This window comes from Kogia breviceps, chromosome 1 (genome assembly GCF_026419965.1).
Source record: "Kogia breviceps isolate mKogBre1 chromosome 1, mKogBre1 haplotype 1, whole genome shotgun sequence".
NCBI lineage: Eukaryota > Metazoa > Chordata > Mammalia > Artiodactyla > Physeteridae > Kogia > Kogia breviceps.
In genome coordinates, this window is record NC_081310.1 from 46,360,676 (window position 1) to 46,378,751 (window position 18,076).

The 18,076-nt window shown below is 36.1% G+C and overlaps 1 protein-coding gene across 3 annotated transcripts in view; it reads right to left on the minus strand.

The window, feature by feature from the left end:
* The window catches only part of PAPPA2 (pappalysin 2), a 328,458-nt gene that overhangs the window by 167,994 nt on the left and 142,388 nt on the right, over positions 1-18,076 (minus strand). For all 3 annotated transcript variants that reach the window (XM_067031083.1, XM_059051959.2, XM_067031094.1), the window contains exons 9-11: positions 16,785-16,876; positions 12,645-12,838; positions 10,579-10,725 (exon numbers count right to left, since the gene is read on the minus strand). In XM_067031083.1, coding sequence (XP_066887184.1) covers positions 10,579-10,725; positions 12,645-12,838; positions 16,785-16,876 — 433 coding nt within the window. The remainder of the gene's footprint in view (positions 1-10,578; positions 10,726-12,644; positions 12,839-16,784; positions 16,877-18,076) is intronic.

Genomic DNA, 18,076 nt, shown 5'->3' on the forward strand with positions numbered 1-18,076 from the left:
GTGGGAGGGGCCCTCCAGGACCAGAGGAGCAGGAGAGGAGAGGAGGGCATATGCCCCACCCATTTGAGTCAAGGAAGCCTGCTGAGCTCCCAGGTGAGGTCCTCCACCCTCTGAGACCAGAGGTGGGGGACATGTCTGGGTCCCTTCCCCCTACAGCTCCCAGGGCATTTTCCAGGCCTGTGGGTCTTAAGCATAGGCCCTTCCCACTGCCCAAACCTCACCCTTGCTTAGGTCCCACCATCCACAGCAAAGGCCTTTCCCCCTTTTGCTTTTGCTTTTTTTTTCCCCTCCTCCTCTTTTCTACTATTGTGGTACAGTTGTACCTTCCAGTTGTTGATTCATTTATATTTTTATTTTTATATTCTTTCTAACATATCTGTTAGTTTCCTAATTTTATTTTTTACTTTGTTGTTGTTCTCCTTTTTTTTTTTGTTTTTGCCACCCCATGCAGCTTGCGGGGTCTTGGTTCATGAGCCAGGGGTCAGGCAGAAGCTCTGTGGTGGGATCTCTGAGTCTGAACCATTGCACTGACAGAGAACCTCAGACCCCAGGGAATATTCATCAGAGTGAGGTCTCATAGAGGTCCTCATCTCAGCACCTGGACCCACCTCTATCCAACAGCCTACAAACTCCAGTGTTGGAAACTTCAGGCCAAACAACCAGTAAAACAGGAACAAAATCCCATCCACTACAAAAAAAAATGAGATGGCAAAATATATGTCACAGCTGAAGGAGCAAGGTAAAAACCTACAAGACCAAATAAATGAAGAGGAAATAGGCAATCTATCTAAAAAAGAATTCAGAGTAATGATAGTAAACATGATCCAGAATCTCGGAAATAGAATGGAGGCATGGATTGAGAAAATATAAGAAATGTTTAACAAAGATCTAGAAGAACTAAAGAATAAACAAACAGAGATGAACAACACAATAAATGAAATGAAAAAAAAAACACTAGAAGGAATCAATAACAGAATAACTGAGGCAGAAGAACGAATAAGTGAGCTGGAAGACAAAATGGTGGAAATAGCTGCTGAGGAGTAGAATAAAGAAAAAAGAATGAAAAGAACTGACGACAATCTCAGAGACCTCTGGGACAACACTAAATGCACCAACATTCGAATTATAGGGGTCCCAGAAGAAGAAGAGAAAAAGAAAGGGTCTGAGAAAACATTTGAAGAGATTATAGTCAAAAACTTCCCTAACATGGGAAAGGAAATATTCACCGAAGTGCAGGAAGCACAGAGAGTGCCATACAGGATAAACCCTAGGAAAAATACACCAAGACCTGTATTTATCAAACTAACAAAAATTAAATTCAAAGAAAAAATATTAAAAGCAGCAAGGGAAAAACAAAAAATAACATACAAAGGAATCCCCATAAGGTAATCAGCTGATTTTTCAGCAGAAACTCTGCAGGCCAGAAGGGAGTGGCAGGAAATACTTAAAACGGTGAAAGAGATAAACCTACAACCAAGATTACTCTACCCAGCAAGGATCTCATTCAGATTTGACAGAGAAATCAAAAGCTTTACAAACAAGCAAAAGCTAAGAGAATTCAGCACCACCAAACCAGCTCTACAACAAATGCTAAAGAAAATTCTCTAGGCAGGAAACACATGAGAAGAAAAAGACCCACAAAAACAAACCCAAAACAATTAAGAAAATGGTATTAGGAACATACATATCAATAATAACCCTGAATGTAAATAGATTAAATGTCCCAACCAAAAGACACAGACTGGCTAAATGGATACAAAAACAAGACCCATATATATGCTGTCTACAAGAGATCCACTTCAGACCTAGGGACACAGACAGATGATTTCAATCTTGAAAGTGAAGGGATGGAAAAGATATACCATGCAAATGGAAATCAAAAGAAAGCTGGAGTAGCAATTCTCATATCAGACAAAATAGACTTTAAAATAAAGACTGTTACAAGAGATAAGGAGGAACAATACATAATGATCAAAGATCAATCAAGAAGAAGATATAACAATTATAAATGTTTATGCACCCAACATAGAAGTACCTCAATATATAAGGCAAATGCTAACAGCCACAAAAGGGGAAATAGAGAGTAACACAATAATAGTGGGGAAATTTAACACCCCACTTACACCAATGGACAGATCATCCAGACAGAAAATAAATAAGAAAACACAAGCTTTAAAATGACACATTAAACCAGATAGACTTAATTGATATTTATAGGACATTCCACCTGAAAGTGGTAGAATGCACTTTCTTCCCAAATGCACATAGAACATTCTCCAGGATAGATCACATCTTGGGTCACAAATCAAGCCTTGGAAAATTTAAGAAAACTGAAATCATATCAAGCATCTTTTCCAACCACATGCTATGAGATTAGAAATCAATTACATGGGAAAATAAAGGAAAAAACCCCACAAATATATGGAGCCTAAACAGTGTGCTACTAAATAACCAAGAGATCACTGAAGAAATCAAAGAAGAAATTTAAAAAATAGATAGAAACAAATGACAACAAAAACACAATAACCCAAAAGCTATGGGATGCAGCAAAAGCAGTTCTAAGAGGGAAGTTTATAGCAATTCAATCTTACCTCAAGAAACAAGAAAAATCTCAAATAAACAATCTCACAGTACACTTAAAACAACTAGAAAAAGAAGAACAAAGCAAACCCAAAGTCAGTAGAAGGAAAGAACTCATAAAGATCAGAGCAGAAATAAATGAAATAGAAATGAAGAAAACAATAGCAAAGATCAATAAAACTAACAACTGATTCTGGAGAAGGTAAAATGGATAAACTCTTAGCTAGACTCATCAAGAAAACAAGAGAGAGGATGCATATCAATAAAATTAGAAATGAAAAAGGAGAAATCACAACTGACACCACAGAAATACAGAGGACTATAAGAGACTACTACAAACAACTATATGCCAATAAAATGGACAACCATGAAGAAACGGACAAACTCTTGGAAAGGTACAATTTTCCAAGACTGAACTAGGAAGAATTAGAAAATATAAACAGACCTATCACAAGTAATGAAATTAAAACCATAATTTAAAATATTCCAACAAACAGAAGTCCAGGACCAGAGGGATCCACAGGCAAATTCTATGAAACATTAAGAGAAAAGTTAACACTCATCATTCTCAAACTCTTCCAAAAAATTGCAGAGGGAGAAACACTCTCAAATTCATTCTACAAAGCCACCATCACCATGATACCAAAAGCAGAAAAAGATATCACAAAAAAGAAAATTATACACCAATATCAATGATGAACATAGATGCAAAAATCCTCAACAAAATACTAGCAAACAGAATCCAACAACACATTAAAAGGATCATACACCATGATCAAGTGAGATTTATCCCAGGGATGCAATGATTCTTCAATATACACAAATCAATCAGTGTGATACACCACATTAACAAATTAAGGAATAAAAACCATACAATCATCTCAATAGATGCAGAAAAAGCTTCTGACAAAATTCAACACTGATTTATGATAAAAACTCTCCAGAAGATGGGCATAGAGTGAATCTACCTCAACATAATAAAGGCCATATATGACAAACCCACAGCAAGCATCATACACAATGGTGAAAAACTGAAAGCATTTCCACTAAGATCAGGAACAGGACAAGGATGTCCGCTCTTGCCACTCTTATTCAACATAGTTTTGGAAGTCCTAGCCATGACAATCAGAGAAGAAAAAGAAATAAAAGGAATACAAATTGGAAAAGAAGAAGTAAAACGGTCACTGTTTGCAGATGACATGCTGCTATACCTAGAAAATCCTAAATATGCCACCAGAAAACTACTAGAACTAATCAATGAATTTGGTAAGGTTACAGGATACAAAATTAATGTGCAGAAATCTATGGCATTCCTATACACCAACAACGAAAAATTAGAAAGAGTAATTTAGGAAACAATCCCATTTACCATCACAACAAAATGAATAAAATACCTAGGAATAAACCTACCTAAGGAGGTGAAAGACTTACTCAGAAAACTATAAAACACAGATGAAAGAAATCAAAGATGACATAAACCAATGGAGAAATATACCATGTTCTTGGATTGGAAGAATCAATATTGTGAAAATGACTATACTACCCCAAACAGTCTACAGATTCAATGCAATCCCTATCAAATTACCAATTGGCATTCTTCACAGAATTAGAACAAAAAATTTTACAATTTGTATAGAAACACAAAAGACCCCCAAAAGCCAAAGCAAACTTGAGAAAGAAAAACAGAGTTGGAGGAATCAGTCTCCCTGACTTCAAACTATACAGTATATCAAGACAGTATGGTACTGGCACAAAAACAGACATATAGATCAATGGTACAGGATAGAATGCTCAGAGATAAACCCACACACATATGGTCACCTAATTTACGACAAAGGAGGCAAGAATATACAATGGAGAAAAGACAGTCTCTTCAATAAGTGGTGCTAAGAAAACTGGACAGCTACATGTAAAAGAATGAAATTAAAACACTACCTAACACCATACACAAAAATAAACTCCAAATGGATTAAAGACCTAAATGTAAGACCAGACACTATAAAACACTTAGAGGAAAACATAGGAAAAACATTCTTTGCCATAATCCACAGCAAGATATTTTTTGACCTCCTAGAGTAATGGAAATAAAACCAAAAATAAACAAATGGGACTTAATTAAACTTAAAAGCTTTTGCACAGCAAAGGAAGCCATAAACAAGACAAAAAGACAACCCTCAGAATGGGAGAGAATATTTGCAAATGAAACAACAGACAAAGGATTACTCTCCAAAATGAACAAACAGCTCATAGAGCTCAATATCATAAAAACAAACAATCCAATTAAAAAATGGTTGGAAGATCTAAATAGACATTTTACCAAGGAAGACATACAGATGGTCAAGAGGCACATGAAAAGCTGCTCAGCATCATTAATTATTAGAGAAATATAAATCAAAACTATAGTGAGGTATCACCACAGGCCAGTCAGAATGGCCATTATCAAAAAAATCTAGAAACAATAAATGCTGGAAAGCGTGTGGTGAAAAGGGAACCCTCCTGCAGTGTTGGTGGGAATGTAAATTGATACAACCACTATGGAAAACAGTATGGAGGTTCCTTAAAAAAACTAAAAATAGAACTACCATATGACCCAGCAATCCCACTACTGGGCATATACCCTGAAAAAACCGTAATTCAAAAAGAGACAAGTACCACAATGTTCACTGCAGTAGTATTTACAATAACCAGGATATGGAACCAACCTAAATGTCCACCGACAGATGAATGGATAAAGAAGGTATGGCACATATATACAATGGAATATTTCTCAGTCACAAAAAGAAACGAAATTGAGTTATTTGTACTGAGGTGGAAGGACCTGGAGACTGTCATACAGAGTAAAGTAAGTCAGAAAGAGAAAAACAAATACTGTATGCTAACGCGTATATATGGAATCTAAATTTTAAAAAATGGTACTGATGAAGCTATTTGCAGGGCAGTAAGAAAGATGTAGACATAGAGAATGGACTTGATGGCACGGGGTCAGGGGGAAGCTGGGGCGAAGTGAGAGTAGCATCGACATATATACACTACCTAATGTAAAATAGCTAGTGGGAAGAAGCAGCATAGCACAGGGAGATAAGGTCGGTGCTATGCGATGACCTAGAGGGGAGGGAGAGGGAGGATGGGAGGGAGGCTCAAGAGGGAGGGGATATGGGGACATGTTTATGCATATGGCTGATTTGCTCTGTTGTGCAACAGAAACTAACACAGTATTGTGAAGCAGTTACACTCCAATAAAGATCTATTAAAAAATATTCTTAGAGATAAAGAGAGACATTTCTTAGTGTTAAAAGAGATAATCCACCAGGAAGGTATAAAAATTCTAAAATTATCTACTGACAGTAGTTTCACTTTATACAGTTTCCATATACAAAAATATCAGTTATCACAATTTAGTTATATAATACCAGAGTCCTAATGATATGATTCAAATTTCAGTTACCAAAAAATAATTGTAACTGTAGAAAGTACAAACTCCATTAATAGGCTTTCCATCCACAAGTCACCATGTAAATAACAACTGAGAATCATGATCAGTGACCAATTACATCACTTCTTTCAAACTGTCATTGACTGTTTAATGTGTATTTGTTATTCAGTTCACACAGAGGCAGAAAAGTGTGCAGTTGTGTTGCCTCATCTCCCAGTGACATTTTACCCACATGACATTTCACAAACATTGATAATCAAAAGAGGGGATCAGCCAGCAAGGATGAAAGTGCAGCAAAGAAACAAAAAATTATAATGCTAGAGGTGAAATTTGAATTAAAGGTAAATAGAGTTATAGACAAAAGAGCTGAGTGTGGGAATGTTGATGCTGCTGCCATTTGAGAGACTGGATTGGCAGCCAGAGGAACTTAGTGAAAGTGAAATGATCAGCAAAAATGAGAAAAGTGGTTGTGACAAAAAGGATGAAGATGTCCCAGAGGAAATGATGCCAAGAAAAATTCACATGAAAAGAACTCTCAGAGATGTTTCATAACTTTGAAAGTGCAAATTACTATAAAATGTTGGAAGCTGCTCAAACTTAGAAAGGAATATGACAATTCACAAAGGCACAGAAAAACTGCTTGCTTTGTAATGTAAGTCATATGAAGCAAAAAAAAAGGCAAGCACTGTTCAAACTACACTTGGTAGTTTTCTTTTTATTTAAACGAAGAAATGAAACACTTTAATTCTCTGTTTGTAATGTTTTTTTTTAATTATAATGAACTAAAATTTACTATTTTTTCACTTCCTTTCACATATATTTCTGAAAATAAGAGTTTATAATATCGTGTCAAAACGGTCATGTAACAATTATAATTTTTCCCATCGATTACTGAATTTGCTTTGTATAGTTTTATGATACATGGTCATTTTGTGGTCCCACACTACAGAGTGAGAATTGCCTGCATATTTAATAATATAGTTTCAAAATATATAAATCAAAAACTGACAAAAATAAGAGAAACAGACAAATTCAAGACTATGGTAAGAAAGTCTGACCCATATCTCTCAGTAACTGATGGAAACAGTATACAAAATATCAGGGAAAATATGTATATATATATTATATTATATATATGATATAGGAAATTTTAACGACATGATGGATGAACTTGATCTATGTTAAATATATAGAATGCTATATCCAATAATTTCAGATTACATATTTCTTTCAAAGTATATGTAATATTTATCAATATTAACCAGATGCTATTCCATAATTCAAGGGTCAACAAATTAAAAAGGCTTGAAACCATACCAAAGATAATCTTTGACCACAGAAGACTCTAGCTATAAGTCAAAAATAAAAAGGTAACCAGAAAATCCACAAATGTTTGGAAGTTCATCAGCATACTTATAAATAACTCAGGGATCAAAAAAGTAATAAAAAAAAAATTATAAAATATGTTTGAACTGGATGATAACAGAAGTAAGATGTGAAACTTGTAGTATGTCGCTAAAGTCACACTTAGAAGGAAACTTGTGGCCTTAATGCACATATTTTAAAAAGAAAGAAGCTAAAATTAATTATCTAAGCATCATCTCAGTTACTAGAAAAAGTAGAGCAAGTTAAATGTAAACATAAAAGGAAGGAAATAATGCTATTTTCATTATTTCCTTCCTTTTATGTTTATATATGTATATTTATATATATAAGAATATATATATACACACATATATTCTTTGGTTCTATAAAACATTAATAAAAGATTAATAAAACTGATAAATCTTTAGCAAGACTGAGCAAAAAAATAAAAGAGAGAAGCCAAAAATTAACAATAGCATAAATGAAAAAGTCCTGGGGAGCTTAGAAATATTACAACTAAAATAAGAGAACATTACTAAAAACTTAATGCCAATAAATTCAAAATTTTAGAAAAAATGGACTAATTACTTGGCAGAAAACTCAACTTACCAAAGTTGACTTAAGAAGAAATAAAAAACCCAAATTTTTCAATATTTGGTTTAAAATTTTAACACATATTTAAATATTTTCCTTAAAGAAAACACAGACTCAGATAGCTTTACTGATGAATTCCTCCAAAATTGACATCAACATTTCACAAAATATTCCAGAAAACTAGGGAAAAAAGGAAACTTACTCTGGGAGTCATACCTAGCCTTCATCATAAAACCTGACAAGATAGTAAAATTAAAAAAAAAAAAAAAAGTAGGAACCAATCTCTAATGAATATAAATGAAAAAAACACTTAAAATATTCATAAATAGGATCCAAAACTATTGGCAAAGGATTATACATAGCCTCCAAGTTGTTATTATTTTCCCCAGGTATCTAATGTTGATTTAACATTTAAACATTTATCAATGTATATCAAGACAGTGACAGAACAACGGGGAAAATAATAATGGTCATCTCAGTGGATGCAGAAAAAGCATCTGATAAAATTCAATTCCCTTTTTCTCAGAAAACTATAAAACATTAAGAGAAATTAAAGACTTAAGTAGCTCAAAGAAAATGTTAGAAGACAGTATTTTAAAGAGAAAACTCAGGCTTCCCTGGTGGCACAGTGGTTGAGAGTCCACCTACCAATGCAGGGGACGCGGGTTCATGCCCCGGTCCGGGAGGATCCCACATGCCGCAGAGCGGCTGGGCCCGTGAGCCATGGCCGCTGAGCCTGCGCGTCCGGAGCCTGTGCTCCACAACGGGAGAGGCCACAACAGTGAGAGGTCCACATCCCGCAAAAAAAAAAAAAAGAGAGAGAAAACTCTCCCCAAATTGACTCAGAGATTCAATAAAATCCCAACCAAAATTGCATCAGGTTTTTTTTTTCTATGTGTGAAAATTGAAGCTGATTCCAAAATTTATAGGAAAATTCAGAGGACCAAGAATAGTCAATACAATCAGGAAAAAAAGGAACAAGTTTTAGGACTTACATTATTTTATTTTAAGACTCATAAAAAATGTACAGTAATTAAGAGTGTAACACTGATGCAAGGATATACAGATCAGTCTGTATACAGATATACAGAACAAGATGTAGAATCTCCACAAACAGATCTCCACATACATGTTGCCAGTTTATTTGCGACAAAGGTGACACAGTGCAGCAAAGAGGAGAAAAGAATTTTAGTTTGAGTAATGGTAGTTCTAGGTCTAGGGAGAAAAAAATCTTGATCCCTATCTCACACAATACACAAAAATTCCAATGGATTGTAGACCTACATATAAAATGTAAAACAATAACATTTCTAGAAGATAACATAGGAAACTATATCTTTGTGGTAGGCAAAGACTATTAAATACAGTACATGACAAGCACTAACCATAAAGAAACAGGAAGATAATTTAAAGTTTAGTAAAATTTAGAACTCTGTTCATCTAAATATACCATTAAGAGTAAAAATAAGTAAGCCACAGAGTGTTGGAAAATATTAAATAACATAACTGGAACAGTGTTTACATTCATAAAATTGTAAAGAAACCATATAAATTAAGAAGAAAATGACATGCAGTCCAATAGAAAATTGAGCAAAAGACTTTAATATGCCCTTCAGATAAAAAGAAAAAAAAAAAAAAAAAGAAGAATCTACAAATGACCAATATACATGTAAAAGTCTCCTAATCTCATTAGCCAACATGTGAATACAAATTGAAACCTCAGGTATGTACATTTACATACCCAACAGAATGGCTAAACTGAAGACTTTTAAATATTTTAAATATCAAGTAATGGTGAAAATGTAAAGCAACTGGAATACTCATAGGCCTCTGGTGGGAGTATAAACTAGTACAACGAAGTGGAAAATCATTCGGGATTATCTACTAAAGCTGTTTATCTGCCTAACTATGATCTAACAGTTCCAAATATACCCAATTGTTTATACACATTCACCAAAAGAAATGTACAGAAGTGTTTATAGCAGAACTATTTGTAATACACAGTACAGAAAAACTAGAAATAAACTATAGGTCCATCAATATGGTTAAATAAAGTATGACATATTCATGCACTGGAATTCTACACAGTAACGGAAATGAACTTTTCTGCTAAGTAAGGCAGACGATGAATCCCACAAATAGAAAGTTGAGTAAGAAAGAATCAGACACAAATAGTACATACTGTAAAGTTTTTTACATAAAATGCAAACAGGCAAAACTAATCTATGGTGGCAGAAGTAAAAATAGTAGATACCTCTGTCATATAATAAATTAGAGGGGGAATGAGAGAGCCTTTTGGGGGTAGATGTTAATTTTCTGTTTCTTGATCTGTGTGGTGGTTAGAGAGGATGTTTACTTTGTAAAAATTTATTGATCGGTGCACTTCTGATTTTTATACTCTTCTATGTGTATATTATACTTTGATAAAATGATTGCTTATAAAGAAAAGTCCAACATTCAAAGAGAGATGAAAATAAATTCAAGATGTAAAAACTTTGAGATGATAAAAGAAAATCTCCTGACAAGCCATTCCAATGCATCATTTATACACACACACATGCACAATCTATCCACAGCCTTCACAAAAATCCATTTGGGCCACTTACTTTGAGCCAAACCTCATCGTCTCTCTCCAGGGTACCTTTTAGCTGCTTACTCCCTTCATCCTGAGGGCTATTTCCACTGGTGACACAGGGAAACCAGCCAGTAAGCGGACGGTGCTCTGGTAAATCTGGACTGTATGATGTGCAAATCTGAAATGCAATTTCAAGCAACAATTAAATGTGGAGGGTGAGAGGTAAGTAAACAAAATGAAACTCTCCAGCTTGAAACCAAAGTTTTCCTCTCTTTCTGAATGCCTAAATGATCACATTATCAGCAGAAAACTTTTCTCAATGTAGAAGAATGTCTCAGTGCTCTCTGTTAGCCTCAAGAAATAACTTTACCAGGGTAGAAGAATACACATGACAACTCACAGCCCACTGATAGCCCAAGGATCTTGCTCAACGAATTATCCTGGCACATTTCAGGCAACTGCTCCTAGGATTAGTTAGGGAAGTCTGTCCAGGATGATGATTAGATCCTTACCAGGCAGGATCCACTGGCCCCAGGAGTGAGGCTACTGAGTCAGGGAATCACTTAGCTGGGAAAAGGAACCAGGAAAGAGAAAATCCAGGAAATTTCTCCCACTTCACTGGGGGAAGACAGACAGGCTAGGCTAAAAGCCACTTTAGAGAGCTGTCACTAACTCAGAATCTCCCAGTTTTCTGGGCTTCCTGTCATTGGGCACCAGAACTCTTGAGAAAGATGCCAGAATTAGCTGAAGGAGTGTGGCAGGCATGGCTACTTGCCTATTCATATCCATTTCCCTTTCTTTCTTATTAACAAACTCCAATTTTGTTCAAGGTGACAATGTATCAAGTTATAAATGCTCATCTCCTCAGGGTCCCTTACAACTAAGGATGATGAAGTGACCTGGATCTGACCAATGAGATGTTTGTGGAAGCCTGTAGTGTCGAAGTTCCCAAAGAGCTCCCATTTTCCCAATAAAAAGAGACTCAGCTAGCACGTATCAATATTTCCCTTTGACCTTCACCCTTCTTCCCACTTGAAATAATGACTTTGTGCCTGGAGGAACAGCAGTCATCTTATGAGCTTGAGGAAGAAAGCTGCAAGCCAAGGATAGAAAGAGGTGAACTCTCAAAGACCCCTGGGTCCTTGATGAGTTCCTTGAACCGCAGCACCAACCTTGGCTGGTTCCTCAATCATTTGGGGGTAACTCCTCAACGTTAAACTCCAGTAATTTTATCCTGGCCTAATATACCTAGAGAGCTACATCTTACTTCTGTTGAAATGACTGTATTGCTTATTGTTATAATGAATGAAAGAGTTTACTTGGCAATGGAAACATCTAGAATAGTATCCAAAAAGTAAAGCCCTTAATCTTCTTTTAGGTATTTAGTTATCATTCATAGAAGTCAGTCCTCAGAGTCCTCAGAGGATCTTCTATTTATTTAGGTAGATATTCATGGAAAATTGTATACCTATGGATTTGTTTTTAGTACTAACTCTCAAATTTCTTTAATAATAAGAATTCTTTAAATCAAGTTATACTTTGATCGTTAATACATATTTTAAATTTCATTTGATCCTTGTAATAAACCATTGAGTTAAATGCAAAAGGTATTATTATACCCATTTTACATATGAGAAAATTGGGGCCCAGAGAGGTTAAGTGACATGTCAAATCTCACTTAGTAATAATCATAATAATATTGGTAGATCCAATAGTGTTATCCAGGTATTCTGACTCTTTACTGCTTCTTTTTCTCCTTTTAAAATAAATTTTCCCACACACAAAGCCCAAGTGTAATTTCTGATATGTGTATTCTAAGACTAATTTTGAGATGTTTTTGTGTAACTTGAAGTCAGCTATTGCACAGTCAAAGGTTCCTAGATGAAAACTAGTGAATGTAAGTGGGGTGAGGGTGAGGGATGAGATTTAATTGCCAGTCTAGAAGCTTTTCATTTAACATTATCCTATTCTGAGTGCATTAAGAACTAAATTTGGTGTCAAAGTGAGGAGAGAAAAATGTAAGCTCACATTAAGTATCTGGGGGAATCACTTCACAATTTTGTTTAGCCTTGACTCTATTCTTCTGGCTTAACCTACCATGGAAGGAGGTTCTCCAGTTACCAAGGAAACAGGACACTTCTTCTTATCTTCATGAGAAGAATAAGCTTGGGTAGCCCACTGATCCAGGTATCCTTTGGGAGTATAGAGGCCACAGTCTGTGATGCTGGTTTCCTTCTCAAAAGGCTCACATATCCCATCTCCTTCATATATATAGCACAGGCTTGGCTCCCCTGCCAAGAAAAATTTGAATGACATTTGAAAAAGTGTTTTTATACATGTCATGTAAAAATAATTACTTTTTTTTCTCCAGCCTGCTAAAGAGAAACCTGTAACTACCAACTCATCTAATGTCCACCCCAAATATATAGACAACACATGCGCGCGCGCGCACACACACACACACACACACACACACACACAAACACACACACACACACATACACACACACACACACCTAAAAAGAAGGATACTTTTTCATGGGGAGAGTGGTAAAATCCATTTATATAATAAAAAGTATACAAAGTGGGTGGGGTTGGGGGAGAAGGAACAGGAAGAAAAAAAGCAGCTGTGGACTGGATATAGAAAGAAATTTTAAGGAACCATTGAGCAAGGTATTTAGGGGAAGCTGGGGATACAAGAGAAGTAAGTAAAAGAATAAAGGAAATTTAAATAGATGGTAGGATGTATTATATACTTGAATCCTCTAAACAGTTTTTGAAATATTAAATAAAACATTTGAGGGATTTGTTTTCAATTACATTTTGCTGCTGTGTTTCTTCAACTAACCATGCAACTTGCTCTGAAATGGACAAATGGGCTCCAGGTTTATAAGGATTACAAGTGTATTATTTTTTTTAGTCTTAAAACAACCATGTGAGGTATGTATTTTTTGTTTGTTTCATCAATAGACAAGTTGAGTCTCTGTGATTGTGACTCACCAAAGTTCCCTTGACACAGAAGCAATATCGTTAGGCTCTGAGCCAGGCTTATACAAGGCAGGTTCAGGGGCTCTCTCTCACTCCACACTGCCTCAAGCCAAGGCAGGACTGTCTTCAAAAGCAAACGTGTGAGTAATGAATATGTGAGAAAAACCGTTGGGCTTGTAGGGCAAGCTGTAACCCCTGGACAAGTCCATACTTGCTCATAGGATAAGTCCTACTAAGTGAATAGTCTGTACTAACCATAGATATGTAAAATAGCTTTCTTCAAATGTAAAAAGCTGAGATGCAGTTATAAAGCCATTTATTAAGTACTATTGTATTTTTTAGCCATATTAGTAACATAATTCTAATTCCTCATTTCTACTTAAAATAATAGGACATGCAAATAAAATCAAGATTTAAAATAAATCAACACATAGGTACACACTCAGTAACGTCATCACTAAAATTAACTGTTACTATACCATTCTTTTTATTTTAAATTCTTCACAGAAATACCACAAGACTGTTCCGGTAATTTTTCAGCTGCTCATCAATATGTAGTTACTAATTATTATCCTTAATAATTTCAAGTCTAAGACCCTTCTGCAGTAAATCTACCTCTACTTGCCAGGAATAAACCACTATTCCTAGGACTTGGTTCTAAGCCTATTTTGGGTTTTAAACTCCTGCATTCCATTAAAGCCATGGTCTTTCTAAGTCACTCCCCTAAAACCAATATATGTGTATTTGGAATGACATCTCCATGAGGATTCCATATATATATATATATATATATATATATATATATATATATATATACACACACACGTACATATATATACATATGTGTGTATGTATATTTTATATGTATGTTTATATGTATGTATAGTTTATATGCACACATATACATATATGTGTATGTATAGCTTATGTGTATGTACATATTTTGTATACACATAAATGTATATGTGAATATGCTTATTTTTATAATATATATTTTATCACATACTTTTATAACATACATATGTATACATGTTTTGTTTTTCTATATAATCCAGTGACTGTTTCTCCTTGCTTCTTCTCTATTTTTTGTTTACTATGAAAATTTTTCCCTCTGTTTCTTCAAATCCATGAAAAAATAGCAGACCACTTTTACAACACATTTCACAATGGTTCCTTCAAAATTAATCTTTTGAGAAATAATGGACTAGAACTACATCCTTAGCATACTATGAGCATATTACTCACTGAAACAAATGTCTAACTGTGGAATAGATCATTTTAACTTTGCCCTGTAAAGTTAAAATAATTTAGCTATAGTCTTCCTGGAGTTGGAGGGTAAAGAAATATGAGCCAAATTTAATGGAATCAAATGTGATAGAAACAAAGTAAGGTCTGCTTTTAAGTTAAATGAGACTTGAGCTGCACTGGTGAAGGCAGTGTGTGTGTTTGTGTGTGTGTGTGTGTGTGTGTGTGTGTGTGTGTGTGTGTGTGTGTGTGTGATGAGCCCACTATGTGCTACCAGAAAGAAATGATGCAAACAGAGGTGGCATTAACAAATACTTGTGTACAGAAGAGGGGAGGTAATCGGTTCAGTGTATTCTGCACAGCCAGACCACAACTAGAGTATTGAATTCCTTTCTGGGCATTGACCACATGAAGCATGCCAGGTTGGGGTAAATAGGAAAGGGTCTGGAAACCTAATCACATGAGGGGATGTTTGGATTGGAAAGGAGAATAATGGGGAGGCATTTCAAATATCTGAATGGTAGTCAAATAAAACTGGAAAAAAAATTATCTTCTGTAGTTTCATAGCAAGGAAAAAGCACTTGATTAAGAATTAGGAAAGCTGAGTTCCAGTGCTGGCTCTGCAGAGACCTCGTTGTATGCCTGTGGATGAGTCACTAAAATGCTCTGAGTCGCAGTTTCCAAACCAGAAAAGGGGAAAAGAATTTTATAACAGATAATGCTACTTTTAAACAGAATGGTCTCTTTCAAGGTGCATACTTTACTGCTAAATGAATGTAAGCAAAAGCTAGAGGCCCATCTCTCAAGAACTGATAGATTTCTATAAGGGAAGGAAGCTGGACACAGGAAGGGATAAGGGTCTCTATTAGACTTGTGGTATATGGTGGGCACTGAACATGTTCTGTTAGATGGATGGATGTAAAACTACTAAGGTTTTATAATTTTTTATTCTGCTCTGGAGAGCAGGGGCATTTGTGTGTTCTGTATAGTATTTAATACCTTAATAAATTCTACATAGTTATAATCATACCTGACTTTATCTTGAGATCTAGAAACATTAAAATATTTTTAAATTCACTGCTTTTTAAAGTAATTTGATGAATATATTGCACAGAATCACTGCAATGTATGCATAAGGGAATGGAAAAATAATCTGCAAAGAAGCCTGTTGATGGTTTTAATCAGAATTGGGAGAAGTGTTCTAGAGGGTCTTCCTGTGTACCAAGAGACTAGAGTCAAAGCCACCTAGTAATAATTTATTACCAGTGATTCACCAGGATTAAGAAATGTTATGATCCTCTGCCATTCTTCATGATCTTATCTATTAAACACAGACACCAAGAGATATCTTGTACTCCCTTTGGCTTAAAACATACCCTACCCTAATTTTTATGTAGAATCTGTGGGATTGTGCTACTTGGCTGACAGTCTGACATTAGACAAGAGGACCCAAGAGCAATCCTTTGTAACATTAATCTAAGAGGCAGGGTGACCTAGTGGTTTAACATGTAGACTCTAGAGCTTTGCTTCCTTAGTTCAAATCCTGACGTCATCACTTCTAGCTGTATAAGAGAAAGCAAGTTATTTAAGCTCTCTGTGCCTCTGTTTAGTCCCCTCATATTTATTGTAGGGATTAAATGGGAAAATATATGTGAAACAATTAGTGCCAGGCACACAATAGACACATCAAATGTTATTGTTATTATCAGTAAGAGCTCACAAAAATAAGACACGGAGGGCTTCCCTGGCGGTGCAGTGGATGAGAGTCTGCCTGCCGATGCAGGGGATACGGGTTCGTGCCCCGGTCCGGGAGGATCCCACATGCCGCGGAGCAAATAGGCCCGTGAGCCATGGCCGCTGAGCCAGCGCGTCCGGAGCCTGCGCTCCGCAACGGGAGAGGCCACAACAGTGAGAGGCCCGCGTACCGCAAAAAAAAAAAAAAAAAAGACACGGAGACCCCTCCAAAAATAGGACATAAGCCTAGGCAGGTGTTTCTAAACTCACCTACACAATTGAAACCTTCCTCTAGTTCACATGCCCTTGAGCAGCCATCTCCACTCAAAAGGTCTCCATCATCACACTCTTCGCCCAGGCTCCTAGAAGGTAAAAGTGTACATTCTTATACACATATATACATAAAATGATTCTTCTTGTTTGGTTACCATCACTTCAAGTTCTTAAAACTCCTTATATGTATTAAAAAAATGAAAGCTGGAGAGAAGTAGAAGCTAAGAGAATGCTTTTACAGGAAAAGTAGCTCATGGCTCAGACACATTAAGAGATCCACCAGGGGTCCTGCCAGTGTTTCTGGAAGATGATCTTACACTAGAAAAGTCCTATCAACCTCATAATGAGGGGAATCCTAAAAGTAGTTAGCTGATATAGTGAGGAGGAAACCTGCCCATCTACGTGTGGCTTTGTTTACTATCCATTTTCTTACTGACAAGTGATATCCAAAATGACAACTTTTAGCTTCTAATAAAAACGTATTAAACTAGAATCTGAGGATGACTTCTTGGGTATCTGTGATTCCATTAGAATGCATCTACACGTTTCTGCATTTTAAACAGTGGATTAAATGATTTGTACAGCTCCTTCCCGCTTTATGTGTAATGGAGTGCCTCTAGCTGAGACAAAGCTGCAATTCAGAAATGTCTTCTCATTGGATGGCAGAACTAAGTATGATTGTTTACAAAGAGGGAATACAGGCAGAGTTTAAAGGAACATTTGGATAAAGAGCCTTGTGAGGCCCAGTAGCCAAGCAGGTGTTGCTACAGGTGAAGCTGTTGCAAAGCCCAGGCTAGAATGTGTAATATCAGATCAGGAAGAAGGCCCTTGCCTCTTTCTGCCCAAGCTCCGCAGGCAGATGTGGCACCATGGGGCATCAGAAGCTCCATCGGAGGACTGCTGTAGGAGATGCTACGACATAAAGCCAAGTATTTTGTTCAAGGAGGACTCTGTCTGGGTAGTAATGGTAATCTAGTCCTGCAGACAGCTTAACTAAGTGGGGAGCAGACTTAAAATGTGGCAGCCAGGGAGAACATCAACAGCAGCCAGATTTGTTCTGTGCATATGTGAGGCATCCCCAGGGAGATATTTAATTGAGATGGAGGAGGAGGAGGGGCAAGCTGAGACTGAGTAAGGCAGAAGGTGGCAGCAAACTAAGAAGGTTTGGGTATTAAAGTGACCTCAGTCGCTTGATAAAGTTCTGAGGTCTGCGAACATTTGGTGTTTATATTTCTATGAAAAGGAGTAGACTTACAGCGAAGCTTAGGAATCTTAGAAGATTGAAAAGA